The sequence below is a fragment of the Dendrobates tinctorius genome, unplaced genomic scaffold (assembly GCF_039654945.1).
Source record: "Dendrobates tinctorius isolate UK_male_01 unplaced genomic scaffold, ASM3965494v1 ptg000125l, whole genome shotgun sequence".
NCBI lineage: Eukaryota > Metazoa > Chordata > Amphibia > Anura > Dendrobatidae > Dendrobates > Dendrobates tinctorius.
The window spans coordinates 16,437,549-16,454,918 of NW_027361793.1; the positions used below are offsets into that span (position 1 = coordinate 16,437,549).

Sequence of the window (17,370 nt, forward strand, 5' to 3'; positions counted from 1 at the left end):
GTAAAACAGTAGAAAGGCTAGAGAAAGCTATTAAAAAGTTATGCAGTGTTAAAATGGTTAAACTGGTATTCTTGTAACTTATCAGTCCGGGAAAAGCTTGATTGCAGGGTCTCTTTCTCCCACGTTGGCACCGTCAACAGCGGCGCTTGCAGTCTCTGTAGTCTCTCCTCTGGATGAAGCTGGGACCTCAGGGGTTAAAGCAGGAAGCAGGGGGACACTGCTAACCTGAGTCTCCCCGGCTCTAAGTCTCTGTATGATACAATGGCAATCTCTCCGCAAAAACGATACTGCTCACACTGGGAAGCCTCTTTGCCACAGTTAGGGGTCTCGGCTTGCTACTGCGGTCACCATGACTGTGCTCATGGGTCACTGTCTCTGCACTGTCAGGGGGGGAAGTCTCCTCTGGTCACGGAGGCTAATGAGTCCACATCCTCACATACAGTTCACTGTGTCTCGTACTTCAGTCTCAGTCATCTGACGGGGAGTTCTCTCTCTGTGGGAGCGCGGTGCTGCAGCCTGTTTTCTCTGTGCCTGGCGCACTCTCCTTTCATGCCCTCTGCCTGCACAGCTTCCAGTCCACCGCCCCTTCCTCTTCCTCACTGCTCCTTGCAGTGACATGGTCCAGTCGGTCCAGGGCAGAAAGTCTTCCCCCCGGCAACCCTGCTGTCTGGCTAGGTGGTTCTGGATACGGAGCAGGGAAGGTAACCTCTTTTTGGCTCTTTTTCCTCTTCACCCACTTACATTTTGTCTAGAAACGTTTTTCAAAGTGGACGTACGCTTAGGCTGATTAACAGGAGTGATAAGCAGGAATGATAAACAGGAATGAGCAATCTCTGGACTGCTTGTTTCAGATTATTGCCTTGCCTAAACAGGCAAGCTCGTTTGGCGGTGTGGTGATATGCAAGCAAATTGAGTATCATTATCCTCAGCAGCGTAATGACCTGTGTAAACAGGACATGTGCTGCCAATACCATTATGTTCTGTATGCACACAACGATCATATTAACGATCGTTTTGTGAGCACAGAAGTGTAGTTGACCTGTCTAAGCAAGCTATTAAGCAATGGCCTCTCAAATTTAACTGACTGGTGGCTGTTTAACGGCCGCAGTTGGCCAGTCCAAATGAGTCTTTGCTGATACTTAGACTACTCATTATTGCCCTCTACTCCTCTTTGGTCAGACCTCATCTGGAATATTGTGTCCAGTTTTGGGCACCACATTTTAAAAAAGACATCAACAAACTGGAGCAAGTTCAGAAAAGAGCATCCAGAATGGTGACCGGTCTGCAAACCCTGTCTTATGAGGAAAGGTTGCAGGATTTGGGATTGTTTAGTTTGCAAAAGAGAAGACAGAGAGGAGACTTAATAGCTGTCTACAAATATCTCAAGGGCTGTCACATTGTAGAAGGATCAACTTTATTCTCATTTGCACAAGGAAAGACTAGAAGCAATGGGATGAAACTGAATGGGAGGAGACACAGATTAGATATTAGAAAAAACTTTTTGACAGTTAGAGTGATCAATGAGTGGAACAAGCTGCCACGAGAAGTGGTGAGTTCTCCTTCAATGGAAGTCTTCAAATAGAGGCTGGACAGATATCTGACTGGGATGATTTAGCGAATCTTGCTTTGAGCAGGGGGTTGGACCAGATGGCCCAGGAGGTCCCTTCCAACTCTACGATTCTATGATTCTATGATTCTACTCCTGTCATGCAGTTCTAATAAAGAAAATGTAGAGATGGACAGATCAATTTGCAGGACTCCTGTCCATCGGACTCTGTCCGTTTGACAGGATGATGTCTGCTCTGTCCACTTGACAAGAGGATCGTGAATCTTTTACCTTCCCAGATCCCCAGCAAAGCTTTTCATTAGCCAGGGCTGACGTAACATAGAGATGTTACGTCATCAGAGGCATCACACCACAATAATTACTTTTTCACCAGCCAGGCTAATCAAAAGCCACGGCATGGATCGCAGAAGGTAAGAGATTTGTGAGGCTCCCGTCCAGCGGCTAGACACAACTGATCTGTCTGATAGACCAGAGGTCCGTGAATTGATCTGCTTTTCTCCATGATTCATGCATTATTTTTTAATTATTCAGTTTTATAAATTCTACTTGGATTTGACTTTGTGCTTTTTTTAATCAGCAGTGCTAAACTCTCATTTTTTACTATTTCCTTCATTTTTCACATCATGAAACATATCATACCTCAGCATCCCTGACTGCAAATTTATAATATTACATAATAATCTATTAGTTTATTTACTGTAGTAGACTATTCAGTGTGGGATTATTTCACTGCTTCTTTTTAGGCAAACATACAAGGGAAAAAACAAATTGTGTATTGTGACAGAAATGGATCTTATCATTGCAGTGTTTCTTCACAAATGTGTACACATATACATCTACACAAATTTAACAGTAATTGAAACAATGAATTGTATATGGCACCACTGTAAAATAATATAATACAATGTTGCATGATTTTTATGCTGTACAGTTGCAATCAAAATTATTTAACTCCGATTTAGTGATGAGCGAGCCCTAACATGTTCAGGTGCTCATTACTCGAGACAAGCAAATTGTAATGCTCTGGTGCTCGACCCGAGTAACAAGCATTATGAAAGTCAATGGGAAGCATTTTTCTGGCATCTCCCCCTCGGATGTCTGGAAGGGTCTAAAAGTTGCTGAAATCTATGGAAACATATCTGATATGGCATGGGAATTCTTACACTTACGCAGGTCCGAACAATAAAAGCAATTGTTAACATCCACCTTTCATGTCTCCCCTTTTTCCTTATAGATTGTAAGCTTGCGAGCAGGGCCCTCATTCCTCTTGGCATCTGTTTTGATATATGTGTTGTGAGAATCATGTGGGAATAGTAGATGAGGGCAGGTATATCTCGCCCAGATTCCTTTCCTATGTGGCCTAGTCTGGTCAGTATCGCACCTGCTTGCTAATGAATAATGGGAGGTGGATATAAAAGGATGCCAGGTGGTTGTGTGAGTGTCTCAGCCTGGGAACACAGAGAGCCTGTCTGTGTGAGAGACACACGTGAGTGAAAGCAGTGTCCACTGCAACTGTGGTTTGGCTGGACAGGAGAAGCCCGCCAGTTGGTAGTTAGGTTGTCCGTTGTTTAGTTAGTGCCGGACAGGCAAGGATTTGTTTTATGTTTTATTTCCTTTTTGCATTGCTTTCAGCTTTAATAAACCTGACCCAGGGTCAGTTCCACCCGAATCCCAGCTCTGCGCCTGAGTTTCATGCTGAACGCACGTGACCTTTGACCCCAGCAAAGCCGATCCCGGAGTGTTTTATCACAGTGTTTATTGGTATGCTATGCTGCAATGTCTATTGTCTGTACAAGTCCCCTCTATAAGGTAAAGTGCTGCAGAATATGTTGGCGCTATAGAAATAAAATAATAATAATTACTATTATTATGGGAACAGCATGGGGAAGAACCCTGGAAGCATCTCTGAATCCCAAGTCACTGCTGGGAACAATGTTGTCAGAGTATTACATTATGTAACAACCCTGCCGGCATCACTGCATGGCCTCCCATTCCCCACCTGCCTTACACCTCAACTTACTCACTACTCCGGGCCATGCATTGAGTTCTGTCTTCTGCCAGCTCTATTCTATATGCCTCTTGCCTGCTCTCTGCATACTTCTTGGCTGTGTGCATAGGGGGACAGCGCCAGAACTCTCTGGCTCTTATTGAGTCAGTGTGCACCTGCCTAATGTGTCCCCAGCCAATTGTCAAGAGGTCTCAAGTACTTAAGGCATCCTTGCTCATAGGAGGATGCCTGAGCAACGCCTTTACTCAGTTAGTGTCTTGCTACTGAGGTCCTGTCCTGTATTTTCCCTTCCCTGGAGGCTTGATTCCCAGACCTGTATCTGTACCTGTCTGTTCTGCCATCCAGGAGGCAGTATATCCTGGTCTCTGTGTCCTTGTTCCTAGCTTTGTCTCATACCTGTCCTCTCTGCCCTCCAGGAGGCAGTATATACGGGTCTCTGTGTCTTTGTTCCTGTACCTTGTCTCGTACCTTTACCTTATCTGAACACAGCTCTACCTCTGTCTGTTAGTCTTCGTCTGTGGCTCCTTTCCCTGCTGTGTCTATCCTTGTGTCCTCTCCGTCTGCCTGTGCTTCGCACTCTTGCGGCTCTGCCTGTGCTCCGCACTCTTGCAGCTCTGCCTGTTCTCTGCACTCTGTGCTCCGCACTATTGCAGCTCTGCCTGTTCTCTGCAATCTTGCAGCTCTGCCTGTTCTCTGCACTCCTCTGGTTCTGCTTTGCTCCACTCCTGCTGCTGCAGAACCTCTTGCTGCAGCTCCTCTCCGCATACCTTGTGGTTCCGCTTGTTCAGCTCCTGCTGCTGCAGAACCTCTTGCTGCTCCTCTCCGCAGCCTTGCGGTTCTTCTCTGCTCCGCAACCCTGCGGTTCTGCTTTACTTCCGTTTTGTGTCTTGCAGATCCTCGTCCTACACATCTGTACTGGTTCCTAGTCAGTACTGGCTTCTCCAATGTGAACATGTCCAAACCTGTTCCCTCATACCTGTCTATAGTTCCATCCTTCCTGAACCAGTTCCTGCACCTCCTATGTGAACAGGTCTCAACCTATTCCTTACACCACTCTTTCCTACCCATGTCCCTGTGCCTTCCTAGTCTGTTCCTGCCCCTTGTGTCTCAGCCATGCCCGCCTGCCAATGTCTCAGCCGTGCCTGCCTGCCAGTGTCTCAGCCATGCCCGACTGCCAGTGTCTCACCGTGCCCACCTGCCAATGTCTCAGCTGTGCCTGCCTGAGTACCAGCCGTGCCTGCCTACTCATCCAAGTATCAGCCATGCTTACCTGCCTGTCTGTCAGTTGTGCCTGTCGCCCGCACCTGTCCTAGTGTTCCGGCCCCCAGTGCGATCAGCAACCACGCAAGACACCACCCTGGAGTGGCACCTGGCAGCTACCTGCTGCATAAGCCTGACCTCACCATCAGAGGCACTAGTAAACACTGAGGTAGCTGCTTAGTTACGCCCCTTCCAGGGTAGTGTGGTTTGTGGCACAGTGGACCCACAACCCCTTCGCTCAAGCCAACTAGTCAGGGCGCGAGCGTCACACGTTACTTTTATGGACTGACAATAAAACATACAAAACTGAAGTTGAAAAGGATTTTACAGGAAAAAATGTTAAGAAACATGCTTTCCAGGATAATGACTTGTATATAAGGCAAAATAAATAAAAAAGAAAAGTGCTCCTCCACAAATTGCGCTATGTTCACACTTTTAAACATTTTCCTACCTTATCTAGCCATGTAGTGTATGTGACATTATCAGACACATCCTGCTTAATTTATGAAGGTGGGACTCTGAAAGTCACATATTTTTTTTCAGGGCCATCAGGTCACCCTCACTATTTGTAGAGGGCGGTCGGGCGACTTGTGGACATATGAGAGCAAGATAGAGATTTTTGGTAAAACACATCATTCTACTGTAAATGAAGTGAGGCCTACAAATCAAAAATCACAGTAGTTACAGATAAATATGGTGAAGGCTCAAAGATATTTTGGGTCTGTCTTGCTGCCTCTGACACTGGGTGCCAAGACATTATGAAATGTGAAGATTCCCAAAGGATTTAGTGTTGTATTGTAGTGTCCAGTGTCAGAGAGCTGCGTTTGCATCCTAGGTAACTGGTCTTTCAGATAAGCAATGACCCCAAACATATTTCAAGAAGCACCCAGAAATGGATGGAAACAAAGCACTGGAAAGTTCAGAAGTGGAAATTCCAACTCCAATAGTATAAAGTCTCCCACTACTACCACTTAAATACCGATGCTAGAGTGAAACTGCGAATGGACACATTACATCAGTTAATTTTGCTTGCTTTGATGAATTTCTGAGTACAAAAAACATGAATCTGTCAATGAGTATATGGGAAAAAAAGCAACCAAGTTATGGACAGTAGAAGAGATGTGTGTGACCAGAATGAATACTCATTTCCAGCAGATGATATCTAGCACTTACCCCTACACTGAATGGAGCTAACAGCGATATTAATAAGGAATAGAATAGATATTACCTTGATATTTTTTTTTTAGGTTGCAGCAGCAAGGATTATAATTTAAAAGGCAATAATCCCTGACTAGATGACTGTAATGCAGTATCCCTACTGTGACAGCTCACCCTAGACAAATTGCAGAACATAAAAGGGATTTGAACCAGCTCTGAAAATATTTTTTCTTGTACTGGGCAACAACAAACTCTTGAGGAACACAAGCAACACTGACAGATTTGATGAATTTCTGAGTACAAATCACCTCAAGAAACATAAATCTGTCAATAATTGTATGGGAAAAGCAGCAGCAAGAATTATAATTTATAAAGAAATAATCCCTAACTAGATGCCTGTAATACGCTATCCCTAATACGACAGCTGACTGTAGATGTTAGGAGTAAGATTTCGGCCATTACTAGGCAGGAATCTAGACCCTCACATGCTGCAGTCTCCTGCTCTTTGTCTAATGTAAAGGAGATTGCAGAGGAGATTGCTTTACAGCAACTCTCTCCGGAGGCTAAGACATTCGTCCCATCTTCTGAGCATGCTCATGGGACATTTGGCCATTGGAGCTCAGGAGTCAGGTGCTCAGGTCCTGCTCCAGATTCCATTGGCTCAGCTCAGAGATCTGGAAGCCTTTGGAAGGTCCCGTTTGCTATAAAAAGCGCACATGGCTGTTCCACCATGCGCTAGTATAGTCATACTTGCTGCTGTCTGTATGTGGATGGATGCATGGACTGGTGAATGACTCATTTGAAACCCCCTTCCTTTGATATTACGGTTGTGTGAGGGAATAGCCAGTAGACAGCACCAGCGCTCCATTGCTCCACTATTGCACCTGCTAGCGTCTAACATTGCACTTGCGTTACTGCGGTGTTACCTTGCGGCAAGTCTCACGCCGCACTGCTGTAGCAGCTATTGGTTGCATCTGCAGTTGCAGCGCAGTTTTCCATGAGAGTTTACGGTAGGTCCTGGCGGAGTGAGTGCCGTTTTTTAACTACTCCCATGGCCATATACCGCTCGTGCACCGCTGAGTTCCTGTGTTCTGAACAGGCTCAGCATTGTTATATTTTCTTTATTGGCTCTGTGTGTTTAACAGAGATTCCTTTGTGCACCTAGGTGCTATCTAAACCCTGTGCACATTACCGCCAGCTTGCTCTGCGTCACTTAGCTGTGGTTTCTCCATCTACCGCACGGTGGACCCCGAGTGGCGAAGGCACTTAATTTATATTTTTTATTTAGTGCCTTCTGCCACTCCTAACAGTGGATGAATTGCAGATAAGAGTGGCATTATTGTAGAATATAGATGGGATTTGAACTGGCCGGGAAAAGATTTTTTCTTGTACATAGCATCAACAAACTCTGGAGGAACGCAAGGAGCATTGACTGCTTTGATGAATTTCTGAGTACAGATCACCATAAAAAAACGTGAATCTGTCAATGAGTGCATGGAAAAAACAGCAGCAACGATTATTTATAAGGCAATAATTACTAAGTGGCTGTAATACGCTATCCTTACTGTGACAGCTCACCCTACGCGAATTGCAGATAAGAGCGGTATTATTAGAGAATAGAATCTATTTGAATTAGTCCTGAAAAAAAGCGATTAGATTAACGTAACAGCATCAAGGCCTGTTATTTCATCAACCCTGCTGGGGAATATTGTGGAGTGTTTCGCATATACTCAGCCTGATATGGAGGAAACCAGGATCTTCTGTACTTACTGTACAAAGTCTCCTGTCCCAGCTGTGAAATCCTATATGCAATGTGAGAACTCCCTATGTGATGACCACCTGACAGCCCACAACAAGGCACTGGATCATATACTGGATCAAAAATGTTCCTTCAACTAGAAGGTGGAGCCTAAGAAAAACATTTTTTCACATTACTAAGAAGTGGGTCTCCTGGTAACTGGCAACACTGGTAAAGCATATGCACTAAGTGCAAGTGATGCAAAAAAATTAAAAGGAGGCACTCCAATACCCCTTTGAAGAGACTTAGTGGAAGGCCTCAAAAAACATTTTTTTTCCATTATTAAGGAGTGGTATCCTAGACTGGTAATGCATTTACCCCTGGGTGTATACATATATATCAAAGAATGTTAGTGGTAGTTCTCCCAAACCTCTTAATGTCGGCATCATAAACACCATTAAAATTTTTATAGCTAGGGTAGCATTTTCACCCTGTTGATAAAGTGATAGTGTAGGAGGAAGAGGACAACACAAAGAAGACAAAATCCTGAAGCATATACCTATGTTTGGGCGAGAAGGGGTGCACGGGAATAGGCCAGAAAAAAAAACAAAAAAACCCACTGGATTTGAGTTTATGTCTGCTGCTGTCATCCAGTGGTGTTGAGAAGTCTGGGCCAATCCAGCCCTTATTCATTTTGATAAGAGTCAGCCTGCTAGCATTTTCAGTTGACAGAAGGATGCGCCTATCGTTTATAATATCCCGGCGGCACTAAAATCTCGCTTCGACAAAAGGCTAGCAGCAGAGCAGGTTAGGACCTCCAAAGCAATGAGAGACAGTTCATACCATGTGTCTAGCTTGGCTACCCAATAGTTGTAAGGTAGAGAGTAATCACGAAGGACGTTGGCACGGCTGCTGTACAGATGGGATGAATGTGGTGTGGGTAGTACCGTCTGTAGTGCAGGCAACCAGCTCCTGTTCTTCCTCCTCCTTAATATCACCCAATCTGCAATGAGAAGATGAGATGAGGCTGGGCTGTGTAGCATCACCATTTATGGTTTCTTGCTCCGTCTCAACTTGCTTCACCTGCAAAGTCTCCTCTTTACCTGTGAGCAGTGAGCATTTCAGTTGACAGAGAAGCAGGATGGTTACACTGACTATGGCATCATTGCCTCTCACCATCTTGGTCGAGTCCTCAAAGTTTTGAGAACCGCACAGATGTCACACATTTATGACCACTCATCAGCTCTTATGTGAAGAGGCAGACCAGAATACCAACATGCATGGGGTAGCTGATGTTTAACTGCTTTCCTCTGCTGCTCACAAAACCTAGCCAACATATGTAATGTTAAGTTCCAACATGTGGTGACATCACACACCTGTTGGTGAGCTGGAATTTGAAAACACTGCTGCAGCACTGCCAGGGTGGTGGCAGCTGTAGCTGACTTGTGGAAATGGGCACACGAGGTGTACTTTCACAAACAGGGGTGGGGGTGGGGTTACCTACTGCCAATAAATATTGGTGCAGGTCTTTTGTAGTCACTCAAGGGTTTTGACCACCTGCTTAGGCCTCTTTCACACTTCAGTTTTTTTGCATCAGTTCAAATCCGCCAAAAAGTTAGAAAAGCGGATCCGTTCTTAACTGATGTGAACGGATGGCACAGGATCCGTTTTCAGACGGATCCTGAAAATGAGGAAGTTTAAAGGAAACGCTGGCTGGGAAGGAGAGAGAGAGAGAGAGAGATTTTTTTTTTTTTTTTGGACCGGCACCCAGACAGAATTTCGGGTTAATTCAGTGTCTGGAGGATCCGCTGGGAAAAAAAACGTTACAAGCTCCGTTTCAAAATCTTTGAGGATGGAAACGGACAGCAACATCACGGCGGATCCTCACAAAAACGGATGCAACGGACAGCAATCCGTCAGGATCCGCCACTAATGAAATTCAATGGGGAAAAAAACGGATCCTCAAAAGGAAATTTTGGATCCGTTTTTTCCAAAACCTGGCGGATTGTGACTGATTGTAAAAAACGGAAGTGTGAAAGAGGCCTTAGGAATCTGATGGTAGCCAGTGTTAGCTTCTTCTTCTGGTGTAGCTAGTGTTTCTTTAACTTTTAGCTTGTGAACTCTGATTCCAACTATATCTCTAGGAACATTTATTGCCAATGCTATCTATTTGCATTATTTTTCTTGTTTGCATATGGCAATGATCTCTTCACTTTTTGGACCACACTTGTGTCTTTGTCATATTTTTAATATGCAAATGTCATAGTCAGAAAACTCCCTAGCCAATGCTGATATTTGATGTGTTCTGTCTCAAGCACAACTGATGCAGCTAATGAAGCCCATGATAAGTTCATCAGCTGTACTTGAGACAACACCTGATTTGTAAATGAGAGCTACTAAGAGAGTAGTTGAACAATTTTGAGACAGTAGAAGTCATTAAATGTGAATTCTAAGGGTGTGTGCACACGCTGCGGATCCGCAGCGGTTTTGGTCCTGCAGATCTGCAGCAGTTTCTGCTGCGGTGTACGGTACCATTATATCCTATGGGAAATGGAAACCGCAGTGCTGACGGTGCAGATTTTTCCGTGCGGATTTGCTTCGGCTTCTAATCCGCAGGAAGAATTGACATGTCAATTCTTTCTGCGGATTCCGCTGCGGTTTACCATCTCCTCCATTGTAGAGGTGATAAACCGCAGGGCAAAACCGCAGGCTAATCCGTAGATAAACCGCAGGTCTTTTGACCTGCGGATTTTGCTAAATCCACATGGATCAATCCGCAGCAGAATCTTCAGCGTGTGCACACACCCTTAAAGTCAGGGTCAGGACAAAGGGAAGACATAGATCGGTGACTTACTAGGGTGCTACATCATACTACCCTTGTGGTTGGAGCACTTTGAAAAAAAGAGCTGGACAAATATCCTCCTGACTATCCAATGATTTAAGTGCCAGAAAGTGCCACAACTCTCAGCATTGCAGCACAGTGACTGCCAGGCTGCAGGCAGAAAAGTGAGTAGTGTCTGTGAGTCAATATACTCTGCTGCAATATCTGCAGAAAGACTGGAGAGCAGTGTCAAGTAGGGTGTGTCAATCACTATGTCAATTCTGTACTATTTTTGATTTGCCCAGAAGCATAAACTTACTTTAACCCCTTAACCCACGGAGCTTTTTTCGGTTTTGCGTTTTTGTTTTTCTCTCCCCTTCTTCCCAGAGCTATAACTTTTTATTTTTTGATCAATATGGCCACATGAGGGCTTGTTTATTTGTGGGACGAGTTGTACATTTCAACGACACCATTGGTTTTACCATGTCGTGTACTGGAAAACAGTAAAAAAAAAATTCCAAGTACAGTAACATTGCAAAGAACGTGCAATCCCACGCTTGTTTTTTGTTTGACTTTTTTACTAGGTTCAATAAATGATAAAACTGACCTGCCATTATGATTCTCCAGGTCATTATGAGTTCATAGACACCAAACATGCCTCAGGATCTTTTTTATCTAAGTGGTAAAAAAAAATTCCAAACTTTGTTAAAAAAAAAAATTGTGCCATTGTCCGATACCCGTAGCGTCTCCATTTTTCATGATCTCGGGTTGGGTGAGGGTTTATTTTTTGCACGCTGAGATGATGTTTTTAATGATCACATTTTGGTGCGGATATGATCTTTTGATTGCCCGTTATTGTATTTTATTTAATGCAATGTCATGGCAACCAAAAAAACGTAATTGTGGCTTTTTGATTTTTTCTTTTCTTGCTACGCCATTTGGCGATCAGATTAATCCTTTTTTATTGATAGATCAGGTTATTCTGAACGCGGTGATACCAAATATGTGCATGTTTGATTTTATTTTTATTGTTTTATTTTGAATGGCGCGAAAGGTTGATGATTTGAACTTTTACATTTTTTATTTTTTTATATTTTTAAAAACATTTTTCTTTAACCTTTGACATGCTTCAATAGTCTCCATGGGAGACTAGAAGCTGCCACATCCTGATCGACTCTGCTACATAGAGGCGATGATCAGATCAACTCTCTAAAGCAGATTAACTCACTTGCTATGAGTGTCGACCACTGGGTGGCGCTCACAGCAAGCTGGCACTGACAACCATAGGGGTCTCCAGGAGACCTCAGGTTGTCATGCCAAACACCAGTGACCCGCGATCACGTGACAGGGGTCACCGGTGTGCGTATTTCCGGTGCAATTGCTGGAAGCGCTTGTTAAATGTCGCTGTCAGAGCATAACAGTGGCATTTAGCTAGTTAATAGCCGCAGGAGGATCGCAATTCCACTCGCAGCTATTGCGGGCACATGTCAGCTGTTCAAAACAGCTGACATGTCCCGGGAAAGATGTGGGCTTACCGATGGAGCCCATATCAAAGGGACGGAGACCGACATCGACATACTATTACACCCAATGTCGGAAAGGGGTTAAGCCCTGTTTCTTGGCAGGATATAAAATAGAAAATTGAAACGTAGAGGCACAGTGTACTTGTAACATGCAAAAAGTCTATGTGGGTGTTTTTATAATCCATCCCCATATAAACCATGCCATTTCTAATTACTACTTTTTCAGTTGGAGGCAAGACATACAGTTGTGGCCAAAAGTATTGACACCCCTGAAATTTTGTCAGATAATACTCAGTTTCTTCCTGAAAATGATTGCAAACACAAATTATTTGGTATTAGTATCTTCATTTAATTTGTCTTATATGAAAAAACACAAAAAGAATTGTCCTAAAGCCAAATTGTATATAATTCCACACCAAACATAAAAAAGAGGGTGGACAAAAGTATTGGCACTGTTCGAAAAATCATGTGATGCTTCTCCATTTTGTGTAATTAACAGCACCTGTAACTTACCTGTGGCACCTAACAGGTGTTGGCAATAACTAAATCACACTTGCAGCCAGTTGACATGGATTAAAGTTGACTCAACCTCTGTCCTGTGTCCTTGTGTGTACCACATTGAACATGGAGAAAAGAAAGAAGATCAAAGAACTGTCTGAGGACTTGAGAAACCAAATTGTGAGGAAGCATGAGCAATCTCAAGGCTACAAGTCCATCTCCAAAGACCTGAAAGTTCTTGTGTCTACCGTGAGCAGTGTCATCAAGAAGTTTAAAGCCCATGGCACTGTGGCTAACCTCCCTAGATGTGGACAGAAAAGAAAAATTGACAAGAGATTTCAACGCAAGATTGTGCAGATGTTGGATAAAGAACGTCGACTAACATCCAAACAAGTTCAAGCTGCCCTGCAGCCCGAGGGTGCAACAGTGTCAACCCGTACTATCCGTCGGCATCTGAATGAAAAGGAACTGTATGGTAGGAGACCCAGGAAGACCCCACTTCTTACCCCGAGACTTAAAAAAGCCAGGTTGGAGTTTGCCAAAACTTACCTGAAAAAGCCTTAAACATTTTTGAAGAATGTTCTCTGGTCAGATGAGACAAAAGTAGAGCTTTTTGGGCAAAGGCATCAACATAGAGTTTACAGGAGAAAAAAAGAGGCATTCAAAGAAAAAAACATGGTCCCTACAGTCAAACATGGCAGAGGTTCCCTGATGTTTTGGGGTTGCTTTGCTGCCTCTGGCACTGGACTGCTTGACCGTGTGCATGGCATTATGAAGTCTGAAGACTACCAACAAATTTTGCAGCATAATGTAGGGCCCAGTGCGAGAAAGCTGGGTCTCCCTCAGAGGTCATGGGTCTTCCAGCAGGACAATGACCCAAAACACACTTCAAAAAGCACTAGAAAATGGTTTGAGAGAAACCACTGGAGACTTCTAAGGTGGCCAGCAATGAGTCCAGACCTGAATCCCATAGAACACCTGTGGAGAGATCTAAAAATGGCAGTTTGGAGAAGGCACCCTTCTAATATCAGGGACCTGGAGCAGTTTGCCAAAGAAGAATGGTATAAATTCCAGCAGAGCATTGTAAGAAACTCAATGATGGTTACCGGAAGCGGTTGGTCGCAGTTATTTTGGCTAAAGGTTGTGCAACCAAGTATTAGGCTGAGGGTGCCAATACTTTTGTCTGGCCCATTTTTGGAGTTTTGTGTGAAATGATCAATGTTTTGCTTTTTGCTTCATTCTCTTTTGTGCTTTTTCATTTGAGACAAATTAAATGAAGACAATACCAAAGAATTTGTGTTTGCAATCATTTTCAGGAAGAAACTGAGTATTATCTGACAAAATTGCAGGGGTGTTAATACTTTTGGCCACAACTGTATGGTAACAACATACATCAAGTCTCATAGAGATTGGAGTGGTGAAAAGTCATGGATAGTGGAGCTTGAAAGAGTGTGTGGATTTCTACTCGCTGACACATTTTCAGGAGGTTATATATGGATCGCCCGCCAGGGCAGTGGGGTTACTCGGTACCGGGCAGGTGTCTCAGAGGAAGGTGTCACGGTGGTGGTGACCCGGTCCGTGGCCCTGGGCGTCCATGCAAAAGGGGGGAAACGAGGCTGAATAAAGTTTATAGGTGGATGATACGTGACGCCACCTGTGGTGCTCGGCAATGAAGGGGTTAAGCCGATGCTGCAGGCAGATCCTCTGGGACAGATGGTATAAGGCAGCAAGATGTAAGAGCTTCCCACAGGTACAGCTGTAGTCCCAGGGCAGTAGTAATAGGTGTTGAGGAAGAGGGTGCAGTGTTAGGCACAGAGATGTAGCAGTGCTGAAGGGGTTGCAGGAAGAAGGCAATGACACAACAGGGTGCAGTTTTCTTTACCTTTACTCTGCTTTGTAAGTGCAGCCCAGGATCCAGATTACAGATGGAACAAGAGTTGATCAGCCTGGGAGCAACTTAGGAATCTCTCTATGCAGATGGGTTTTGTAGTCTCCTTTCTAGCGCTTATCTGAGACACTTGCAGTACTGAGTTACGCTGAAGTTCCCCTTGCTTGCTCTCTTTAGAACTCCCCTCGTATGGCAGACAGCCGTAGCCTCCTTTTTCTGGCTCACACAAGTTGCTGCTGTGCTTCCGAGTCTTAGTTGGGAACAGAGCATTTACAGTCTTTTGTTCCTCCGATTTCTGCTGCAGGACCATCAGCATCCAAACAACCTCGGATACTGGACTCCGGACCGTGCGCTACAGCTAGAAGTGAGCCTGAATATGCTCAATCCTCCACCTCCACTCTCCACGTCTGTACTCTTTTCCCTCTCCACAGAACTGAACTAACTTCCCTTTCCTTGCCACAGAGAGCAGCTCCTCCCCCAGTGTGGTTCAGAGCTCCCTCTGCTGGCCTGGAGTGGGAACTGTGCTGTGTGCTGTATTTACCTGATAGAGAGATCCTTCATTGCTTCCAAGCATGACATCACCCTCCTTAGGGGGAAAGTAATGCCACTGTGGTGACTATACTCCTGGGGGCGCCACATTCCCCCCTAAAGCAATTCAGTACTCCCGGACTGAGAAAACAAGCAAACATATAAACAAATGGACAATTGTAACGTTTACAAGATTTCAAAAAATGAAAAATTCCAAAAACCAAAGCTCAAAAATAGTCCTTGTGACGATTAGTCCATGCGTCAATGTCCATGGTCCAATTCCTGAGCAGTTGGTAACTATATACAAGGATTGTTTTGGCCACACATAGTCCTGTGGTCCAATTGTCCATGAAAACAAAATAAGATCTTCAAAAAGGTTCTTACAGAGTCTATGTAGGCACATAGGCTTGAAAAGTTGCATATTTACAGGTACAGTTTACATTTTCTATTTGCACTTTAATCTCTATATCTAACTGGGATCTCACCTTTTGTACTACGGGTAGATCTGCATAGTATGGGTACTTCTAATGGCCTATTTAGGTTTAGTGGGCCTCTTGCTGCTGTTGGTAAACTGGGTAGTAGCCGTCTGCGAACTCTTAGACTCACTGTGGGCATGACAGATTCACCACTGGCAGGGCGAGGATCCTCCTGCTCCACTGCTGGTGTGGCATCCGCTGCCTGAACTTCCTGACTTTCAAAGTTGTCTTGAGTCTCTGCTACTTCAGTTGCAGTAGGCTGAGAAAAGATTAGGACAGGAACTACGATGGCTTGATCCTCTCTTGTCCAGTTTGCAGGATATTCTCCGAGTACAGTGCTGACCTTTTCATCCTCTTCTATGGATTGAAGGTTGTTTTGTTCTCCCATCCTTTCCTTTAGTTGGTCAGGGCAGATAATCCCTCGACACTGCTGATGAGGTTTCTCCTCCATCCTTAATGATAAGGCACACTTTGGTGTTGTCAAAGTTTAATGGTAGGACGGTGTAGGGTTCAGCCACCCATTGGTCATCCAATTTATGCATCCTCCTTTTCCTCTTTAGGACTTGTTCTCCTGGTGACAAGGGAATTGCAGGTGCATGTTGATTGTAGTTCTTTTCCTGCTTTTGTCTTGCCTGAGCTAGACTCTTTTCCACACACTTTTGCACTTTACGGTACTGCTGCTGCTGCTCTGTATCCCAGTCAGCATCTGGTGATGTCACCTCAGGTGTAAGGACTCCCATATCCAAATCAATAGGCAGCTTTCCAGGCCTCGCTCTCATTAGGTAGGCTGGAGTGCAGTTGGTGAAATTCAGAGGAATTTGATTGTAGAGGTCTACCAGATCTGGTAACTTCTCTGGCCACAGATTCCTCTATTCCAAAGGCAAGGTCCTCAGTAGATCGATCACCACTTGATTCATCTTTTCACACATGCCATTGGTCTGTGGATGGTATGGTGTTGTCCTGATCTTCTTGCAACCGTACAAGTTACAGAATTCTTGGAACACTTCTGCCTCAAAGGCTGGACATTGATCTGTAAGCATTTACTTGGGATATCCGTGTGGTCGACAAAAGTGCTGTTGGAATGCTCTGGCTGCTGTCCTGGCTGTTTGATCCTTGACAGGCATGACTACCAGGAATCTCGAGAAGTGGTCAACAATGGTAAGAGCATAAACGTAGCCTGAATGGCTTGGGACCAGCTTCACATGGTCCAGGGCTACCAACTCGAGTGGCTGTTTAGTTATTATTGGCTGCAAAGGAGCTCGCTGGCTGTTACGGTCCTTCCTGAGCAGGTTGCATTGTCCACACTCCGGGCATCCAATTTATGCATCCTCCTTTTCCTCTTTAGGACTTGTTCTCCTGGTGACAAGGGAACTGCAGGTGTATGTTGATTGTAGTTCTTTTCCTGCTTTTGTCTTGCCTGAGCTAGACTCTTTTCCACACACTCTTGCACTTTACGGTACTGCTGCTGCTGCTCTGTATCCCAGTCAGCATCTGGTGATGTCACCTCGGGTGTAAGGACTCCCATATCCAAATCAATAGGCAGCTTGCCAGGCCTCGCTCTCATTAGGTAGGCTGGAGTGCAGTTGGTGGAATTCAGAGGATTTTTAAGGGATTCAGAAAGAGAATTGGAGGGATCCAATGGCTGGATATCCTTAAAGACAAAAATGTCCAGGAAGGATGGGAAATCTTGAAAAATGAAATTCTCAAAGCACAGTTGTTAACAATTCCGAAAAGAGGGAAGAATAGGAAGCAGTTAAGGAAACCAGGATGGATGAACACAGAACTTAAGCACATGCTAAAAAGGAAGAAAAAAATGTTTATAAAATGGAAAGAGGGAGGCATATCTAAAGAAGAATATAATGCTGTCTGCAGAACCTGCAGGGCACAAATCAGATTAGCTAAAGC

The 17,370-nt window shown here is 44.4% G+C and overlaps 1 protein-coding gene across 6 annotated transcripts in view; it reads right to left on the minus strand.

Annotated features, from left to right (window-relative positions):
- Window positions 1–17,370, minus strand: part of FAM237A (family with sequence similarity 237 member A) — a 144,342-nt gene that overhangs the window by 40,548 nt on the left and 86,424 nt on the right. For 3 of the 6 annotated variants that reach the window (XM_073541927.1, XM_073541928.1, XM_073541929.1), the window contains one exon: window positions 8,575–8,734. The exons of the other annotated variants lie outside the window; for them this stretch is intronic. In XM_073541927.1, the coding sequence (XP_073398028.1) occupies window positions 8,575–8,577 (3 nt within the window). In that variant the 5' untranslated portion in view covers window positions 8,578–8,734. The remainder of the gene's footprint in view (window positions 1–8,574; window positions 8,735–17,370) is intronic. 6 annotated transcript variants of the gene reach the window in all.